Source organism: Canis lupus, chromosome 22, assembly GCF_048164855.1.
Source record: "Canis lupus baileyi chromosome 22, mCanLup2.hap1, whole genome shotgun sequence".
Classification (NCBI taxonomy): domain Eukaryota; kingdom Metazoa; phylum Chordata; class Mammalia; order Carnivora; family Canidae; genus Canis; species Canis lupus.
The window spans coordinates 15,048,616-15,065,003 of NC_132859.1; the positions used below are offsets into that span (position 1 = coordinate 15,048,616).

Below are 16,388 nucleotides of genomic sequence, written 5' to 3' on the forward strand. Positions count from 1 at the left end.
AAGGGACTTTATCTGGCCTCAGGTGTCTCTTGTAATCATGCAATTTTGAAAGGGAATTAAAGAACTAGCTTGTTTACATCTCAGGATAGAACTTGTGGTCTTTGAGGTTTCTGACAAGTTCTATTCTAAGACATTGGCTGGTATGAGCAGGATTCTAGTATTTCGATTAAAGTAAGATCCCTAGATATTCAGGACCCTATTCTTTCCTTTTTATTAATCATAAACTCTTCTGTTACAAGGGGTAAGTTTTGCAGAGGTTTATTTAGAAATGCCAAGATGGCTACTGTGGCACTAATGGGGCTTTTCTCCCATTCTGGCTTCTCTCATTGGGGGCACATGTTACCCACTAACCTGGTCTTTGGTGCTGTTACTTTGTATTCTCTAGACAATTCAGCAAAATGGTCCAACATGGTCAAATTCCAACATTCAAAAGGACTGCACTGAAGGTCAACCTGTAGGGAAGGCTAATGTGCAGGAGTCAATGCAAGCCCTGAATAACCAGAAGCTGATGTCAACTTTTTTGAGAAAAGCAGAACATGGGATTCTTCAAAAACATAGGCTAAAAAAGTCAGCTCTGAACCACTTACCCAGACAGGAGGGGAATACATTCCTGCACACTGGATGTGCACAGCTATTGCGAATGAAGGGATCCATACTGTAGGTCCGGTCCTCAAGTCTGTTGAATTAGTAATATTACATAAAAAATCAGCCTAATTAAGTGCAAGACAACAATCTTGAGCCCTTTTGTTCTTCCTTACTGAGGATGTTTCATGTTTGCTATTTCCTTATGAATAGGTGAAGTACAATAATTTTAAACAAGAATAATTTTTTTTCAACATGAATTTTTTTTTAAAGATTTTATTTATTCATGAGACACAGAGAGAGAGAGAGAGAGAGAGAGAGAGGGAGAGACACAGGCAGAGGGAGAAGCAGGCTCCATGCAGGGAGCCAGATGCCAGATGGTGGGACTTGATCCTGGGACTCCAGGATCACACCCTGGGCTGAAGGCAGACACTCAACTGCTGAGCCACCCAGGCATCCCAAGAACTCCTAAATCAGTAAGAAAGTAAGGTCTCACAGAAAATAGACAGGCTTCTTGTAATTTATTTGAGTTATTTCCAAGCGACAGTTACAAAAGTTTTAATTTTTATAATACTCTTGATAAGAAAATAAAATTTAAATAAAAATACATTCTCAACAATACAACATGGTTACACAAATTCACGACATTAAATTTTGATAACTTACATATTCAAACTGGACACTATAAAAACCAATATTACTAGCAACATATTAATTTCCAAGTTAATAAAAATGGAAGCAGATAATATGGGTCAAGACAGGTAATTTAACTCTAGAATGAGTCCTGTACTTTTCACATACTGTAAGGACACCTAAAAGGTTTTTTTGTAGCATTGTCATTACAGATGTACCGTTAGAACAAATTAAAGGTGCTTTTACTTAAAAAAAAAAAAAAAAAAAAAAAAGAAAAAAGAAAGAAAGAAAGAAAAAAAAGGAAAAAAAAAATCTGTTTTCTAAAATCTGGCATGAATGAGCCTTTCTGAAAACGAATGAAATTAGGCTTCAGAAACAAACAAAAGCCACATCATTCATCACTTTTTTCTTTTTAATAATAAAGAAATCCTAGTTTGGACACTTAACTATTTATTACCCGTGACATAAACATATTTCTTTGGCAAATAAAATCATTTAGTTTGATAAATTATATTCCTGGGGATAGAAAACTTTGCTATTGCCATCATCTTATTAAATGAATATTAAAAAACCAAACTAAAAAAAGCCACAACAAACAATAACAGATAAACAGATCACTACAACTGCAACTGGTGGAAATGGCTAAACTAAGAACCAGAACTGGCATTTACGGCAAGAGTTTCTTCAAATCATCCTTTTCTCTCCTTCTGGGCATTTTTGAGTTTTTAGGGTGAAGTGAGCTGCCAGGTATTTTTTTTTCAAGTGTGGAAAAGGCAGAAAAAGCATGGTAGCAAAAATCAAAGTACCATAAGTAATAGCAGAGGAATGAGGCCCTTGGAAGCAAGTACCTAGGTTATCTTAGGGTCCTACTGACTTGTTCTCTTATTTCAGTAGACTTTCAAAGAAAATTAATTTAATTTCACATTACTTCTTTTTGGCTGTGCCAAAGCTGGTTAATTCCAGTCAAATAGGCTGTTTAAAAGTGTCATGTGAAGAAAACTATATGACTGAACTCTTCTCTTCTAATTCAGAGTTATGTATTCACACAGCCTTGATCCCTTTGATAATGCCATGATCTTTAAGAGCAATCATGATTGGGGATTTGATATCAGAAATATTTTAAAAATATTTCTTTTGCCTTGAAAAAATAGCAGAGGGCTAAAACAGCCATTAAAGCATAGTAGAGTGGTACTTGGCAATGCTCACATGTCCTTTTCAGGTAGACATCTCAGAGACTCTTAAGAGGAAATTTCAACCTGAATGAAATTCAGCAATGAGAAATTTATTAAATGGTTAAATTCTTTCACATTTATAAATCAGTGTAATTTATGTAACATACAAACTCATAAAATTTAAAGGAGTCTTTCAAACTTGTCTTTAAAGTGGGCTAGGAATAAACCTACCATAATGGAGACTAGGACTGATTCTTAAATAAAACCAATTGATTTTAACAAGTCATTTAGAGAAATACATTGCTCAGTTATAATCATTTATGGAACAACTCTGATTGTGTGCCAATGGTCTTTAAAAAAATTCCTTAGTAACAATATAATTTAAAAAATTACTCACCAATAACATAATTGGCAAAGTGTATCCTGAAATATAGCTTATGCTCAGGAAAACAAACAAACAAAAAGCACTACTAGCTAGACTTACATTAATAAGTCACAGTTTTAAACAGAAATATGTAAATACTCCAAGGTTTAAAGTACCACATTTAGAAAATGTTTTCAATTTAAAAAGACAAAATAAGAGTACCATGGTTTTTAATACTGATGAAGCAATGTGTATCCCTCTTAACTTCAAGGAGGCAACTTGCTTCGACTGCTTATTTACAATTATGGTTTCTAGGATAAAAGTAAATTATTAGGGAAAAATAGGATTCAAACAGTTGCTTGCCCAAACTCCATTTGGCTAGCAGGCAATAAGAAAACAGCAATGAAATATAAACATTTTCAGGAAAGCACTATTTCTAGACTTAGACACTGATCATTCAACTGATCATAAAGATTAGATACCATATAGTATCTAAAATATAATCTGGGGCAGCCCAGATTATTAAAGTGCGCCGAGTGACTGTTCTCGAGTTAGCTCTCACCCTCTCACTAGGAGGAGAGTGTCCTTATGGTGGCCCTTATAATAACATGGAATAACAGGTGAAGTCAAATGATTCCCCCATCACCTTCTTCCATTGGCTACTGTCTCTTCTTTTCCAGAAGAGATGTCCTTACAAGTCATGTTAACTCGAGCTCTCAAATCAAGAAAATGAGTACCTGATATTTAAAACAATGAAAAAAAATTTAGTGGTCTCACTGTATTTCATCTGCCATCACTCATCCCAAATGTAAACAAGATGCACACAACAGTACATGTTCCCTGATTCCTCCTGTCTGAGTTCTGTTTACATCTTTAAATAGGCAAAAGGATCTACCAACCTTCAAGGATGCTCTGGCAGTTTTCTAAAGTCCCTAATATAATTGTTAATGACTAACAGATGAAAATCTCTCTATTTTCTTTTGTGAAGAGGGAGGGTCTAGATGAACTAAATGGAAAGCTCTGAATTGTCATGGATTGGATTTTCTAGTAAAACACAACACTGGCAGTATAGAGCAGGCACTAATGGTAGTGAAAAGTTCACAGAACATGGAGTGTTACAAGAAGAGATGGTTTCTTGCTATGGAGGAGTTCTCCTTTTGTTACAAAGCTTCTTTAGGAAGATTCTATTAAAAAGAAGCTGCAAACACACGGCTTTTGACATGTAAGATATGAAGGGAATCCTGAGTTTCATATTCTCTAGTAATGCATCAATACCAGGATTCCCAGTTACTTTCAATTATTAAATATTAAATACAATGTGAATACAGTTGACACTGAAGCCAATGTTCATTCTTAAATACCAGGAGCAAAATAAATGATGAATTGAAAAACTCCAACAAAAATAGTATTTTCCAGTTCTTCTGAATCAGTTGGCCATACTCTAAGATGTTTTTCCTACAATTGGATTTTCTCTAGAAAATAAAAGAAAACCATTTTCCAAAAGTTAAAATATATAACACTTTAATAAGTTACAAATTATCTTACAGTATCCATTAAGTGTTTATAATTTCCCCTTGATAATCTCTCATTCAAGTCTTATTTCATTAATTCCAGTATTTACTGATCACTTATTAAATCTTAGGCACTATTTTAGCAGCTGTGGATATAGCAGTGAACAAAATAGACAAAATCTTGCTCTCATAGAGCTTACTTTCTGGTATTGGGAAAGTAAAACAAACAAACTATGTAATACAAGAGAAACCGACTTTTTTTTTTAAAAAGGATTTATTTATTTGAGAGAGAGAGCACAAGCAACTGTGCACATAGAAGGAGTGTCAGAAGGAAAGAAGCAGACTCCCGCTAAGCATGGAGACGGAGGTGGGGCTCCATCCCACAACCCCGAGATCACGATTTGAGTGGTAATCAAGAACTGGACACTCAACCAACTGATCCACCCAGCTGCCCTGAGATGCTGATATTTTGTTTTAGAGAAAAATAAAGGTGGGAAAAGGTAGAGAGAGAGAGAGGGAGGGAGGGGAGGGATAGGTACGATTTTAGAAGGGTGGTCAAGCACTGGATAGGACCTCAAATGGAAATTTCTGGGGACTCCAAGGAAATTGTATTAGCACTGTTAGAAGAGAACCAATTACACTAATGTAGAGAAGATAGGGCAGCCTGCTTCTTCCTCTTCCTTTGCCCCTCCCCCTCACTTGTGTGCTCTCGCTCATTCTCTCTCAAATAAGTAAATAAAATCTTAAAAAATTTTTTTTCCTATTGGTTAAGCCACTTAAATGGGGATTCTAAAAACACTCTAAATGATACGATATAAGATAGTAGGAAACAGCGCCTGGTAGTGGACTAAGCTCCTAGTAAAGCATTAAATGTTGCTGCTGTCATCCACTGTGATATTCACCTATTTCTGAGATGGGTCCAAAGAATCAACTATAAAATACTTAGATCACTGTCACAGTTGATTTTTTTTTTTTTTTTTTTTTTAGTACTTAGTATGTATAAGGCACTGTAGAAAATATTAAGATGGAAGAGGAAGGGTAAAACAAAAACAAGCTACTAAGTGATTTAATGAAATAATTAATTTTAACATTAGAAGTGGTGATAAAGTACACCACCAACATAATGAAACAATACCAGAACTGCAAAGATCACTGTGTGAGTGGCCAGGGGAACTTTTGCACAAGAGGAAGGTTCAGAGCTGGGTCTTGAAAGATGAAGGTGAGCAGGAAGCCTGCGTGTCAGGTATAAGTACAAAGTAGTAGCTGGAATTTTTTTTTTTTAGTATCTGGAATTTCAAACAATGCTTAAAAATATGTTTTAAGTATCTTTTTGTCTGTTTGTTTTAAGTATCTTAAAAAATACTTACTCGCTTCCATATTTTGCACTACTTGATCTTTTCTTCCTATACTTTTCATGAGGTTCATCTAGCTTCTCTATGATGCTTTTTATTTGCTGAATTGTCTTAAAGGTTGTTACAGAATCCTCGATTACAAAATTAGAATAATCATCAGGCTCTTTTTGTGGTCCTTGGTAGACCGCTATAGTTCCACAAGCCTCTACAAAGAACAGTAAAATCTCTGATCAGAAAACTAAGTTCCATAAATCCAATTTTTAGCATAAGAATTTCTTGAGCATCTCAAGCTGGGAAGACTTCCCCCTGCAAATGCACAGATATATCACATACTTTCATTTTATTAATTATGAACAACACATTTATGCAAAACCAGTATCTTCTTGAGTGCCTATGAAAAACGCCCATTTAGGAGTTTATCAACGTCCACATAAGTAATATTTTGGTAAAGCTACGAGTATTTTTAACTTTAAGATAATGCCAAAGCAATTATTTCAGGAATTGGTAGTGAAGGATCATGGTTATATAAAAATATTTTAATTGCATATTTACCTTCCATTTTCTGCAGCTTAAGTAAACTGAGGGTAAAAAGGGAGTAAATTCTTTCTGTTTCTCTGTCTTCATCAATATCTATTTGGATGTCTGCTGGGACACCTCTATGATAAAAATGAAATTAAAGTCATTGAAAAATTCCATTTTGTTAACGTGCCGAAGACTTTGGCTAACTTGAGACTAAAATCAGAACCTCAGAACTTCGCAGAAGGAACCTCAGAAATCTAGTCTCGTTTGACAATTTAATAAAATGGGGACAAGAGAGGTTTGGTTATTATAGAACTCTAATCCAAAATCCAATCAAAAGAGAAATCATTTTCATAACACCTACGCTTCATCACAAAAGCAATATATTACTTCTTAAGTCCATAGGGCTACAACAGGTGTTCTATACAATTAGAGAATACCAAGCCCTTCCTTGCTCAGGCTTGTGCATCTACTTCGACATTGACCCCCCCACCCCACTTTTTTTGACTTGTGCCAACCATTATTTATTTATTTGAGAACATTTTCATTATCCCAAGAAGAAACCCTGCATCCATTAGTACTCCCCAAACCTCCCTCCCCCTAGGCCACCGCAACCACTCATTTACTTTCTGTCTATAATTTTACCTGTTCTGGATACTTGATATAAATGTCATCATATAGTATATATATGGCCTTTGTTTCTGGCTTTTTAGCCTATTTTCAAGGTCCATACATGTTGCCTGTATCAATACTTTATTCCATTTTATGGCCAAATAATATTCCATTCTATTGATATACCACACTTGAAATATTGCTTTTTTTAATCAGAAAGAAACTTACGCAGTACATGGCTTGCAGCCGAGGGCACTTTCACTGGTCTCCAGACAGCAGAGCCAGTTTCCATTTAGATACGCAGAGGGATGATATAAGCTGAGCCTGTTCTGATTGCATCGGCTCACCCTGCAGAGTACGTCTATCCATTCATTAGCTTCTACACAATTATTTGCCTGGACATAGAGTGGTTTCTCCATATGTATTACTTGGAACATCTTCATAGGCAATTAAGATAAAAAGTTAGTAACAGAGTCTAAAAATCAACACAGCACAAACAGAAAAAGATATATAAAAGAAATATATAGTTTGCTTGGCTAGATAACTGCTGCTCAGTTTCTTACAAATTGTTACTTTTCCAGTAAGTTCCAAGGACAATCTGTGTCACAAAGTACTAAGTAGTACTGAGAAAAGTACCTTTAAACTTAATAGGCTAGGCACACTATATAAGGCATCAACAACAATGAACAATTTTATTTAAAATTAAAATAAATTTATTAAAAAAATTTTAAATTTGAGCATAGTGGACATTTCAGGAGCAATAATGGACAATTTTGACAGTTCTAGCCAGCACTTATAAAATATTAATGATTAATAGCAAATATAAAAACCTTGAAAATTTTCCATCAAGTAATATGTGCAATTTAAAAAGCTTTATATAATTAATCATGTAACTTACATTTTTCTTATTGAAAGAGCTCTCTTCCAGTTTTTCCACAGCAAGAATGTTTTTTACTGGAATTGTGTAAATTGCATCTTTGCCTAAGTATTAAAAGAAGAACAAAATTAAAATGATTTGCATCAGAATTATAAAGGTGAGGTTAATTCTGTAAAGTTTAATAAGCTCATCCTCTTCATAGCAGGAATATAAGTAACCTAAAGATTTCCAAGTGATGAACATATAAGCATTCTTTGTTTTATGGAACAAACGCATTTTTCTTGCTTTCTATAAAGTGACTTTCTCTTTACCCTTTTCAATATAAAATTTAAAACATTTTAAAGGAAAAATGTGGGAATAAATTTGGTCTCGCAGAAAATTGAAATGTTACCATATTTTTTATGGGAACTGAAAAAGTAATATACTTAGCAGTATAGGCCTGCTCAAAACATGTCCAGACATGGAGTTTTCTTTCAAGGGAGTTCTCACGTAAGAAGTGAATCAGACTGCTAAGTGGATTTTCTGTTTTACAGTCTAATATGTAAGGGATTAACATTGAATGATTGATTCAATCACTGAATGATTAACAGGACTTTAAGTTAAAAAATTGTTTTTTTCTATCATATACTGGCTGGTCAGATGACTAGAACTACCAAATTTACTCTAAGATACATAGGGAACAAAAGTAAAATTTTATTTGGTAGAGAGTGAATCAATCCTTTACCTAATTTAAGAATCTGAGTTTGCTAAAAGAGCTCCATTATAATATGACATGATGATATGATGCATTTTGATTTACAATTTACCTGAGAAAAGACCATATTTCATACAGTCATAGATACTATAATTATGACTTTTCCTGGTCATCTTGTAATGTTCTCAGAAAAACCGACGCTTTGCTTTTATTCTCTCAGAGCTTAAAGCAGAGTTTAATGACATGTATACTGAAGTGCTAGAAGTTAAGAACTTTATGTTCGTACTGGTCCATGGATTAATGTATAGTTTTCTGGTCAAAGACAATTATTTGGTTAATAAATATTTTGGGTCTTTTTTTAAAAAAATTTTTATTTATTTATGATAGTCACAGAGAGAGAGAGAGAGAGAGAGGGAGAGAGAGAGAGAGAGAGAGGCAGAGACATAGGCATAGGGAGAAGCAGGCTCCATGCACCGGGAGCCCGATGTGGGATTTGATCCCGGGTCTCCAGGATCGCGCCCTGGGCCAAAGGCAGGCGCTAAACCGCTGCTCCACCCAGGGATCACTATTTTGGGTCTTGAACAGAGAGGTTAAACTAAAATATGCATTAAGCCTGGTTGCTGGTATAAAATCTAAAATTTGTATAATTCAAGCAGTTGTGATATACAATTTTAAAAAAAAGATAAAGTTACTTAGTTCACGTATCATACATTTAATGTCTAGTATATACCAGACACTATTCTAACTACTTTAGATACAGCAGTAAATAGAATATATAAGGCTCCTCCCTAATGAAGTTTGCATTTAGGTCTGTGAAGACTGACAAAAGACAAATATTAGGTAGAGATGAATACTATAATGAAAATAACCTGAGGTGATATAATAGAAAGTTACTGGGCAGTTACTTTAAATGGGTGGTTACAGAAAACTTTTTTCAGGAAACATTTATTTTTTTATTTTTTAAAAATATTTAATTTATTTATTTGACACAGAGAGAGAGCAGGAACAAGGGGAGCAGTAGAGGGAAAGGGAGAAGCAGGCTCCCTGCTAAGCAGGGAGCCACATGTGGGGCTCGATCCCAGGACCCTGAGATCATGACCCGAGCCCAAGGCAGACACTTAACTACCTGAGCCACCCAGGTGCCCCTCAGGAAACATTTAAATTCAAAAAATATAAAACATAAGTGCATCAAAAAATAAGAAAAGACTATCAGCAGTCTCCTGGAAGCAGACAAGATCAAATTTATGGCAGCAAGGGGAGGGGAGAATAAACTGAAGGAAGTCATAGCCTGAACCACATGTAGGAAAAGACATCTGCAAAAGTAGGAGTAGTTAGAAGACAGCTTCAAGTCAGAATCATTGGACATAGACAGCTGGGGTTTGGGGACACAAGGACACACACACACACACTCTCTCTCTCTCTCTCAGACATACATCAGGATGATTAATAGGTAAACTGTACCTGGGAGAGCTCCCTGTCCCTCAGCTTGTACTAAACAGCGGTCAACAGAGGTTTATGTCCCAGCCTATGCAGTAATGACACCTACTGGGATTGCAGAGCACTGCTATGTCCCAGGTACTCACTGACCCTCAGGAGGGAAGGAGAGCACCCATACCAGAAGACAAGTAGCAGCCTTGCCCCTCAGAAACTTGTCCTGTACCTCCCTCAGGATCTTTGGCAGTAAGCTACTGAACACTGAAGCAAGAGTGTAAAAACACAAAGATGAGCAAATCACCAAAAGGTCACCAAACAATGAAGAAAATTAGCACCCTGAAAGAGAGACATACATAGAACAAAGAGGATAACGTTTGGGGAACTGAGGGATCCAATAAAGTGCCTCCAATAAAGTGTGTACTGAGGGATCCAATAAAGTGCCTCCAATAAAGTGTGTACTGATCTACATGGAGTAGCACCACAGAAAATCCGAGAATTTAGTAATTTCACAGGACGTTTCCATCTTTAGATTTGTTTAATACACGAAGCAATCATATACTCCAGAACTGCTATTATTTGTTCATTTCTGGGCAAATTCTAACATAGAATATATAGACAAAGTATATTGCTCCCAGACACATATACTATCATAATGTCATTAGAGTTACTGGTGTTAAATGAGATGAATTGCACATGATTAGTAAAATAGAAGATTTTACTGAGGATTCTTACAAATCCAATACAAAAGGACAAAGGAGAAAGTCAAAAAAGTTAAGAGCCATGATGGATGGATGTAGAAGTTTCAATACCTAATAAGAATTCCAGAAACAGAATAGAAAGAGTGTTCGGGAGAAAATTATCAATGAAAATATCCCAGAGCTAAAAAACAGGAATCTCCAGATTGAAAGGATCCAACAAGTGCTCAGCAGCATGGAAGGAAAGAGTCCATAACCTCACACTGGGGAGTAAAATATCAGAACTTGAAGGCTAAAGAAATTCCAAAGAGTTACGAGGGAGAAGAATCAAGACAGATTCAGAAGACATAAAAATTCTCACCAGCAATAATGGAAACTAGCAAACCTGGGATCCCTGGGTGGCGCAGCGGTTTAGCGCCTGCCTTTGGCCCAGGGCGTGATCCTGGAGACCCGGGATCGAATCCCACTTGGGCTCCCAGTGCATGGAGCCTGCTTCTCCCTCTGCCTGTGTCTCTGCCTCTCTCTCTCTCTCTTTCTCTCTCTCTGTGACTATCATAAATAAATAAAAAAAATTAAAAAAATTTATTCCTAATTAGGAATAAATCCTTTTTGGGGAGGAGACTCCTACTGTAAATGATATTCTTAAAACTTCATTTTCTGACTGTTTCCTTCTAGTTTATAGAAATACAGTTGATTTGTATATACAAATCATGTATCCCACAGCCTCACTAAATTCACTTATTGCATCAAGTACTTGAAGACTCTTTAGGATATCCTATGTATACCTTTTCTTTCCTTTCTTTTTTTGGCCCAATCTCCAGTAAAATGTTAAATAGAACAGATGAAAATAGATAATCCTTGCTTTGCTCCTGATCTTGGATATGATGTTCCATTTATTGTAATTATTGATAACAGTTGTGTTTACACTATCATTTTGCTGTTTTTTTGTTTCATTTTGTTTCCTATTTATTCCATCTGATTTTTGCTCCTCTGTTCTTCCTCTCCTGCCCCATTTATTTATTTACTTTTTGGGTAAGGGAGAGGGAATGGGCTATACTTTTTTCTAAAAATGCTTTTGTTCTAGAGATTATAGTATACAGCCCTGACTCATTATGGTCTACTTAAAATTATTGTGTCACTCCACATAAAATATAAGATCCTTGCAATAACTTACTCCATCTCTTTCCTTTGTGCTATTGTCATATATTTTCTATGTAGATTTGTTATTAACTGTGTAATTCGATGTTATAAATTTTGCCTATTAAGCAGTTGCTTTTTAAGGAAAATGAGAAAAGAGAAAAGATATTCTTACATTTATCTACATAATTATCATTTCTAGTATTCTTCATTCCTTCCTGTGGCTCTAAGTTTCCATCTGGTGTTATTTCGCTTCAGCCTGAAGAATTTCTTTTAGCATTCCTACAGTGCAAACCTGTTTGCAATGGAGTTTCCCAGCTTTCATTTACCTAAGGGATATTTTCATTTTTAAAGGAAATTTTCACTAGAATTCTAGGTTGAGAGTTTTTTCTTCAGTACTTTAAAGAGGTCATTCCATTGTCTTTTGGCTTTGGTTGCTTCTTATGAGAGCTGTCAACTATATTGTTCTCCTTTAATGCAATCTGTCTTCTGTTCCTTTGCTTTCGAGATTTTCTGTATGTCTCTGGTTTAATTACTATACGTCTAAGCGTGCTTTTCTTTGTACTTATCATGCTTGGAGGTCACTGAACTTCTAAGATCTATAAAATAATATTTTTCACCAAATTTGCGAAATTTTAGGCCATTATTGCTTTAAAATATTTTTTTCTGCTTTACTCTTTTCTCTGCTCTCCTTCTGACACTAAACATGCACATGTTAGACTGTCTGATATTGTTCCAAAAGCCACTGAGAGTTTTTTTCTCTCCCAAGTTTTTTTTCTCTGTGTTCCTAGACTGGATAATTTCTATTAACCTATCTTCAAGTTCCCTGAACTTTTCTTCAATATTTCAAATGAAACATTTCACTTCTAGATTTCCATTTGATTCCTTTCAATAGTTTCTAACATTCTTGTGCTGAAATCCTTCTTTACTCATGACTATCCTTTACATTAAGTCCGTGAGGTATTTGTAATACCTTTAAAGTTCATGTCTATAATTATAACATGTAAACCACATAGGGATCTATTACTGACTCTTCTTCTCTTAACTATGTGTTCTGTTTTACTGTTTCTTCTCAAACTTGTTAATGTTTCATTATACACTGGACATTATGAATGACACACTGTAGAGACTGGATTCATTTACCTTCCCCTTGAATAGTTACAGTTACATTAGTTGATCACACTGAGGCTTGGTTTTCTACTTTATTCTTAATCTCAGGACAGTCTTTACTGCTGAGCCACTGCCCTTTTGATCTTTCAGTGAAAATCTCAGGGTGTTTATTAAGCCCTTCCAAAATTCCAAACTGTTTTTCCTGAGGAGGAAAGAAATTGAAATCTCTGTTCATCTTTTTAAATATTTCCTGTTACTGCTTTTCAGTAGCTTCTTTGAAATTCCCCCTGTATAAGCAGTTGAAGAGTCAGCCAAGGATTTCAGGGGCATTCACATAGAGATTGGAAGGCTCATCCTTTTTTTCCCCTCAATTTCCAGCTTCTCTAGCAGCTGTGAGCTGTATCTTACAACATCTGAAGCCAATAAAATGTGGCCTCCTGCTTGAATTTCAGCCATCTCACACTGCACAGGGTAGGAGTGCCTTCAGAGAGAAAAACCATGTAATAATATATTCCAACATGACTCCCATTTTTGAGGGTCAAGTCCTTCAGAGTTGTCTTATATATTCTTCCAAGTTAATTGTTACCTATGAAAGAGTTAGTCTAATACTGACATACCTCATTTTATTGTATGTTGCTTTATTGCACTTTTGTTTATTGCACAACAGATGTTGTGTTTTTAATAAATTGAAGGTCTGTAGCAACCCTGCATCAAGCAAGTCTATTGGTACCATTTTTCCACAGGATTTGATCTTTTCACGTCTGTGTCACATTTTGATAATTCTCACAATATTTCAAACTTTTCCACTATTATTATATTAGTTAAGGTGATCAGTGCTCTTTGATATTACTATTATAATTCTTCTGAGGTACCACGAACTGTGCCCATATAAGACAGCAACCCTAATTGATACATACTGTATGTGTTCTGAATGTTCCACCAACCAGCCATTCTCCCATCTCTCTCCCCTTCTCCTTGGGCCTCCCTATTCCCTGAGACACAATATTGAAATTAAGCCAATTAATAACTGTACAATAGCCTTCAAGTGAAAGCCAAGAAATGCCAAAAGCTAAGCCTCTTGTGACAAACAGTGTGCCAAGTGGTGAATGCAACAGAAAACCTCCTGAAGGAAATTAAAAGTGTTACTCCAGGGAACACATGAATGAAGAAACTGAAACAGCCTTATTGTTGATATGATGGAGACTACGTGGTCAAGACAGATGATCACACCAGCTACAACATTCCTTTAAGTCAAAAGCCTAATCTAGAATTAAGGCTTTAACTCAATTCTATCAAGGCTAACAGAAGTAAGGAAGCTGCACAAGAAAAGTCTGAAGCTAGCAGAAAAAGAAGGAAAGAATTCATCTCCATAACATAAAAGTATACAGTGAAGCAGTAAGTGCTGATGTTAGAAGCTGCAGCAATTTATCTAGAAGATCTAGTTAAGATAATTGATAAAGGTGGCTACACTAAACAACAGATTTTCAGTGCAGACAAAAAGTCGTATATTGGAAGAAGATGCCATCTAGGACTTTCACAACTAGAAAGAAGTCAATGCGTGGCTTTAAAGCTTCAAAGCCTCAAAGGACAGGCTAACTCTCTTGTTAGGAGCAAATGTAGCTGACTCTAAGTTGAAGCCAATGCTCATTTACCATTCCAAAATCCTAGGGCCCTTAAAAATTATGCTAAATCCACTCTGCTTATGTTCCATAATTGGAACAAAGCCTGGATGACAGCACATCTGTTTACAACAGTATAGATGTATATTTTTTAAGCCCACTGTTCAGACTTAATGCTCGGAAAAAAAAATTCCTTTCAAAATATTAAGGCTTACTGACAATGCACCTGGTCACCCAAGTCCTCTGATGAGGATATACAATGAGGTTAATGTTATTTTCATGTCTACTAACATAACATCCATTCTGTAGCCCATGGATCAAGGAGTAATTTTGACTTTAAAGTCATAAGATTTAACAATTCATAAGGCTATAGCTGCCAAACATGGTGGTACCTCTGATGGGTCTGGGCAACATAAATAGAAAACCTTCTGGAAAGGATTTACCATTTTAGATGCCATTAAGAACTTTTGTGATTTATGGGAAGAGGTCAAAATATCAACATTAACAGGAGTTTGGAAGAAAAAAGTTGAGTCCAGCCCTCATTGATAACTCTGAGGGGTTCAACTTCAGTGGAGGAAATAACTGCAGATGTGTTGGAAGGACCAAGAAAACTAGAGTTAGAAGTGGAGCCTGAAGATGTGACTGACCTGCTGTAATTTCAATGTAAAACTTAAATCGGAGAATAGTCTTATTATGGATGAGCAAAGAAAGTAGTTTCTTGAAATGGAATCTATTCAAGACTGGTGAAATGACACCATAGGACTTAAAGTATTACCTAAACTTAATTGATGAAGCAGTGGCAGAGTCTGAGAGGACTGACTCCAATTTTGAAAGAAGTTCTACTCTGGATAAAATGCTATCAAACAACATCACATGCTACAGAGAAATCATTCACGAAAAGAGTGATTTTTTTCAAGGCAAATTTCACAACTGTCTTCAATTTTATGAAATTGCCACAGCTACCCAACCTTCAGCAAACACTACCCTGAACAGCTAGCAGTTAAACATCAAGGCAAGACCCTCTACCAGCAAAAAGATGACACTGTGCTGAAACCTCAGAAGATGGTAAGCATTTTTTTTTTTTTTAGCAATGGAGTATTTTTAATTTAAGGTATATACATCTTTTTTTTTTTTTTTTTTTTTTTTAGATATTATGCTATTGCACACTTAAAAGACCATGGTAGAGTGTGAAGATAACTTTATATACACTGGAAGCCAAAAATTCTTTTGACTCACTTTATTATGAATTAGCTTTATTGCTGTGGTCTGGAACCAGACCCACCATATCTCTGACGTATGGCTGTACGAGTTCCTTCACTACTGAGAACTCCTCTGTTTATTTTTTAAAAAGGCAACTTCATCACTGTAGTTATGTAAGCCCAAATCCTTGGAGTTATCCTTGGCTTGCCTTTCTTCCACTCTTGGTATCTGATCCTTTAGCAAACTACCTGAGTACTATCTTTAAAAAAGATCCAGAATGTGATCCATTTTTATTGCTTCCACTGCTACCAACTGGTCCAAGCCATTATCTTTGCTCCCCTAAATTACTGCAATGCCTCTTAACTGATATCCTCACCCCTTTCATTCTATTCTCCATGTGGTATGAATGATTGATCCTATTAAAATATAAGTCAAGGGATCCCTGGGTGGCGCAGCGGTTTGGCGCCTGCCTTTGGCCCAGGGCGCGATCCTGGAGACCCAGGATCGAATCCCACGTCGGGCTCCCGGTGCATGGAGCCTGCTTCTCCCTCTGCCTGTGTCTCTGCGCCTCTCTCTCTCTCTCTCTGTGTGTGACTGTCATAAATAAATAAAAAATTAAAAAAAAATATATAAGTCAAATGATGTAATTCCTCACCTTAAAGCTCTCCAATGCCTTTCTATCTTTGACTCAAAGTTTTTGAATGGCCCACAAAGCCCTAAAAATATCTAGCTTCTCCATAGCCTTTTTGACCTAAGTTCCTATGAGAACCCCTTTACTCTTCCCCCCCCCCCCCCTTAGCTATAAGAGCTTTCTCTTATCTCTAAATATTCTAAGCAAGCTTCTGTTTCAGGGACTTTGTACTGGCTGCTGTTAACT

General features: G+C 36.0%; 1 protein-coding gene across 3 annotated transcripts in view; it reads right to left on the reverse strand.

Moving 5' to 3' along the window:
- Positions 1–1,086: 1,086 nt before the first annotated feature.
- The window catches only part of RASA2 (RAS p21 protein activator 2), a 144,460-nt gene continuing 129,158 nt past the window's right edge, over positions 1,087–16,388 (reverse strand). For all 3 annotated transcript variants that reach the window (XM_072792477.1, XM_072792476.1, XM_072792475.1), the window contains 5 exons: positions 7,644–7,726; positions 6,974–7,182; positions 6,167–6,270; positions 5,630–5,819; positions 1,087–4,223 (listed from right to left, as the gene is read on the reverse strand). In XM_072792477.1, the coding sequence (XP_072648578.1) occupies positions 4,193–4,223; positions 5,630–5,819; positions 6,167–6,270; positions 6,974–7,182; positions 7,644–7,726 (617 nt within the window). In that variant the 3' untranslated portion in view covers positions 1,087–4,192. The remainder of the gene's footprint in view (positions 4,224–5,629; positions 5,820–6,166; positions 6,271–6,973; positions 7,183–7,643; positions 7,727–16,388) is intronic.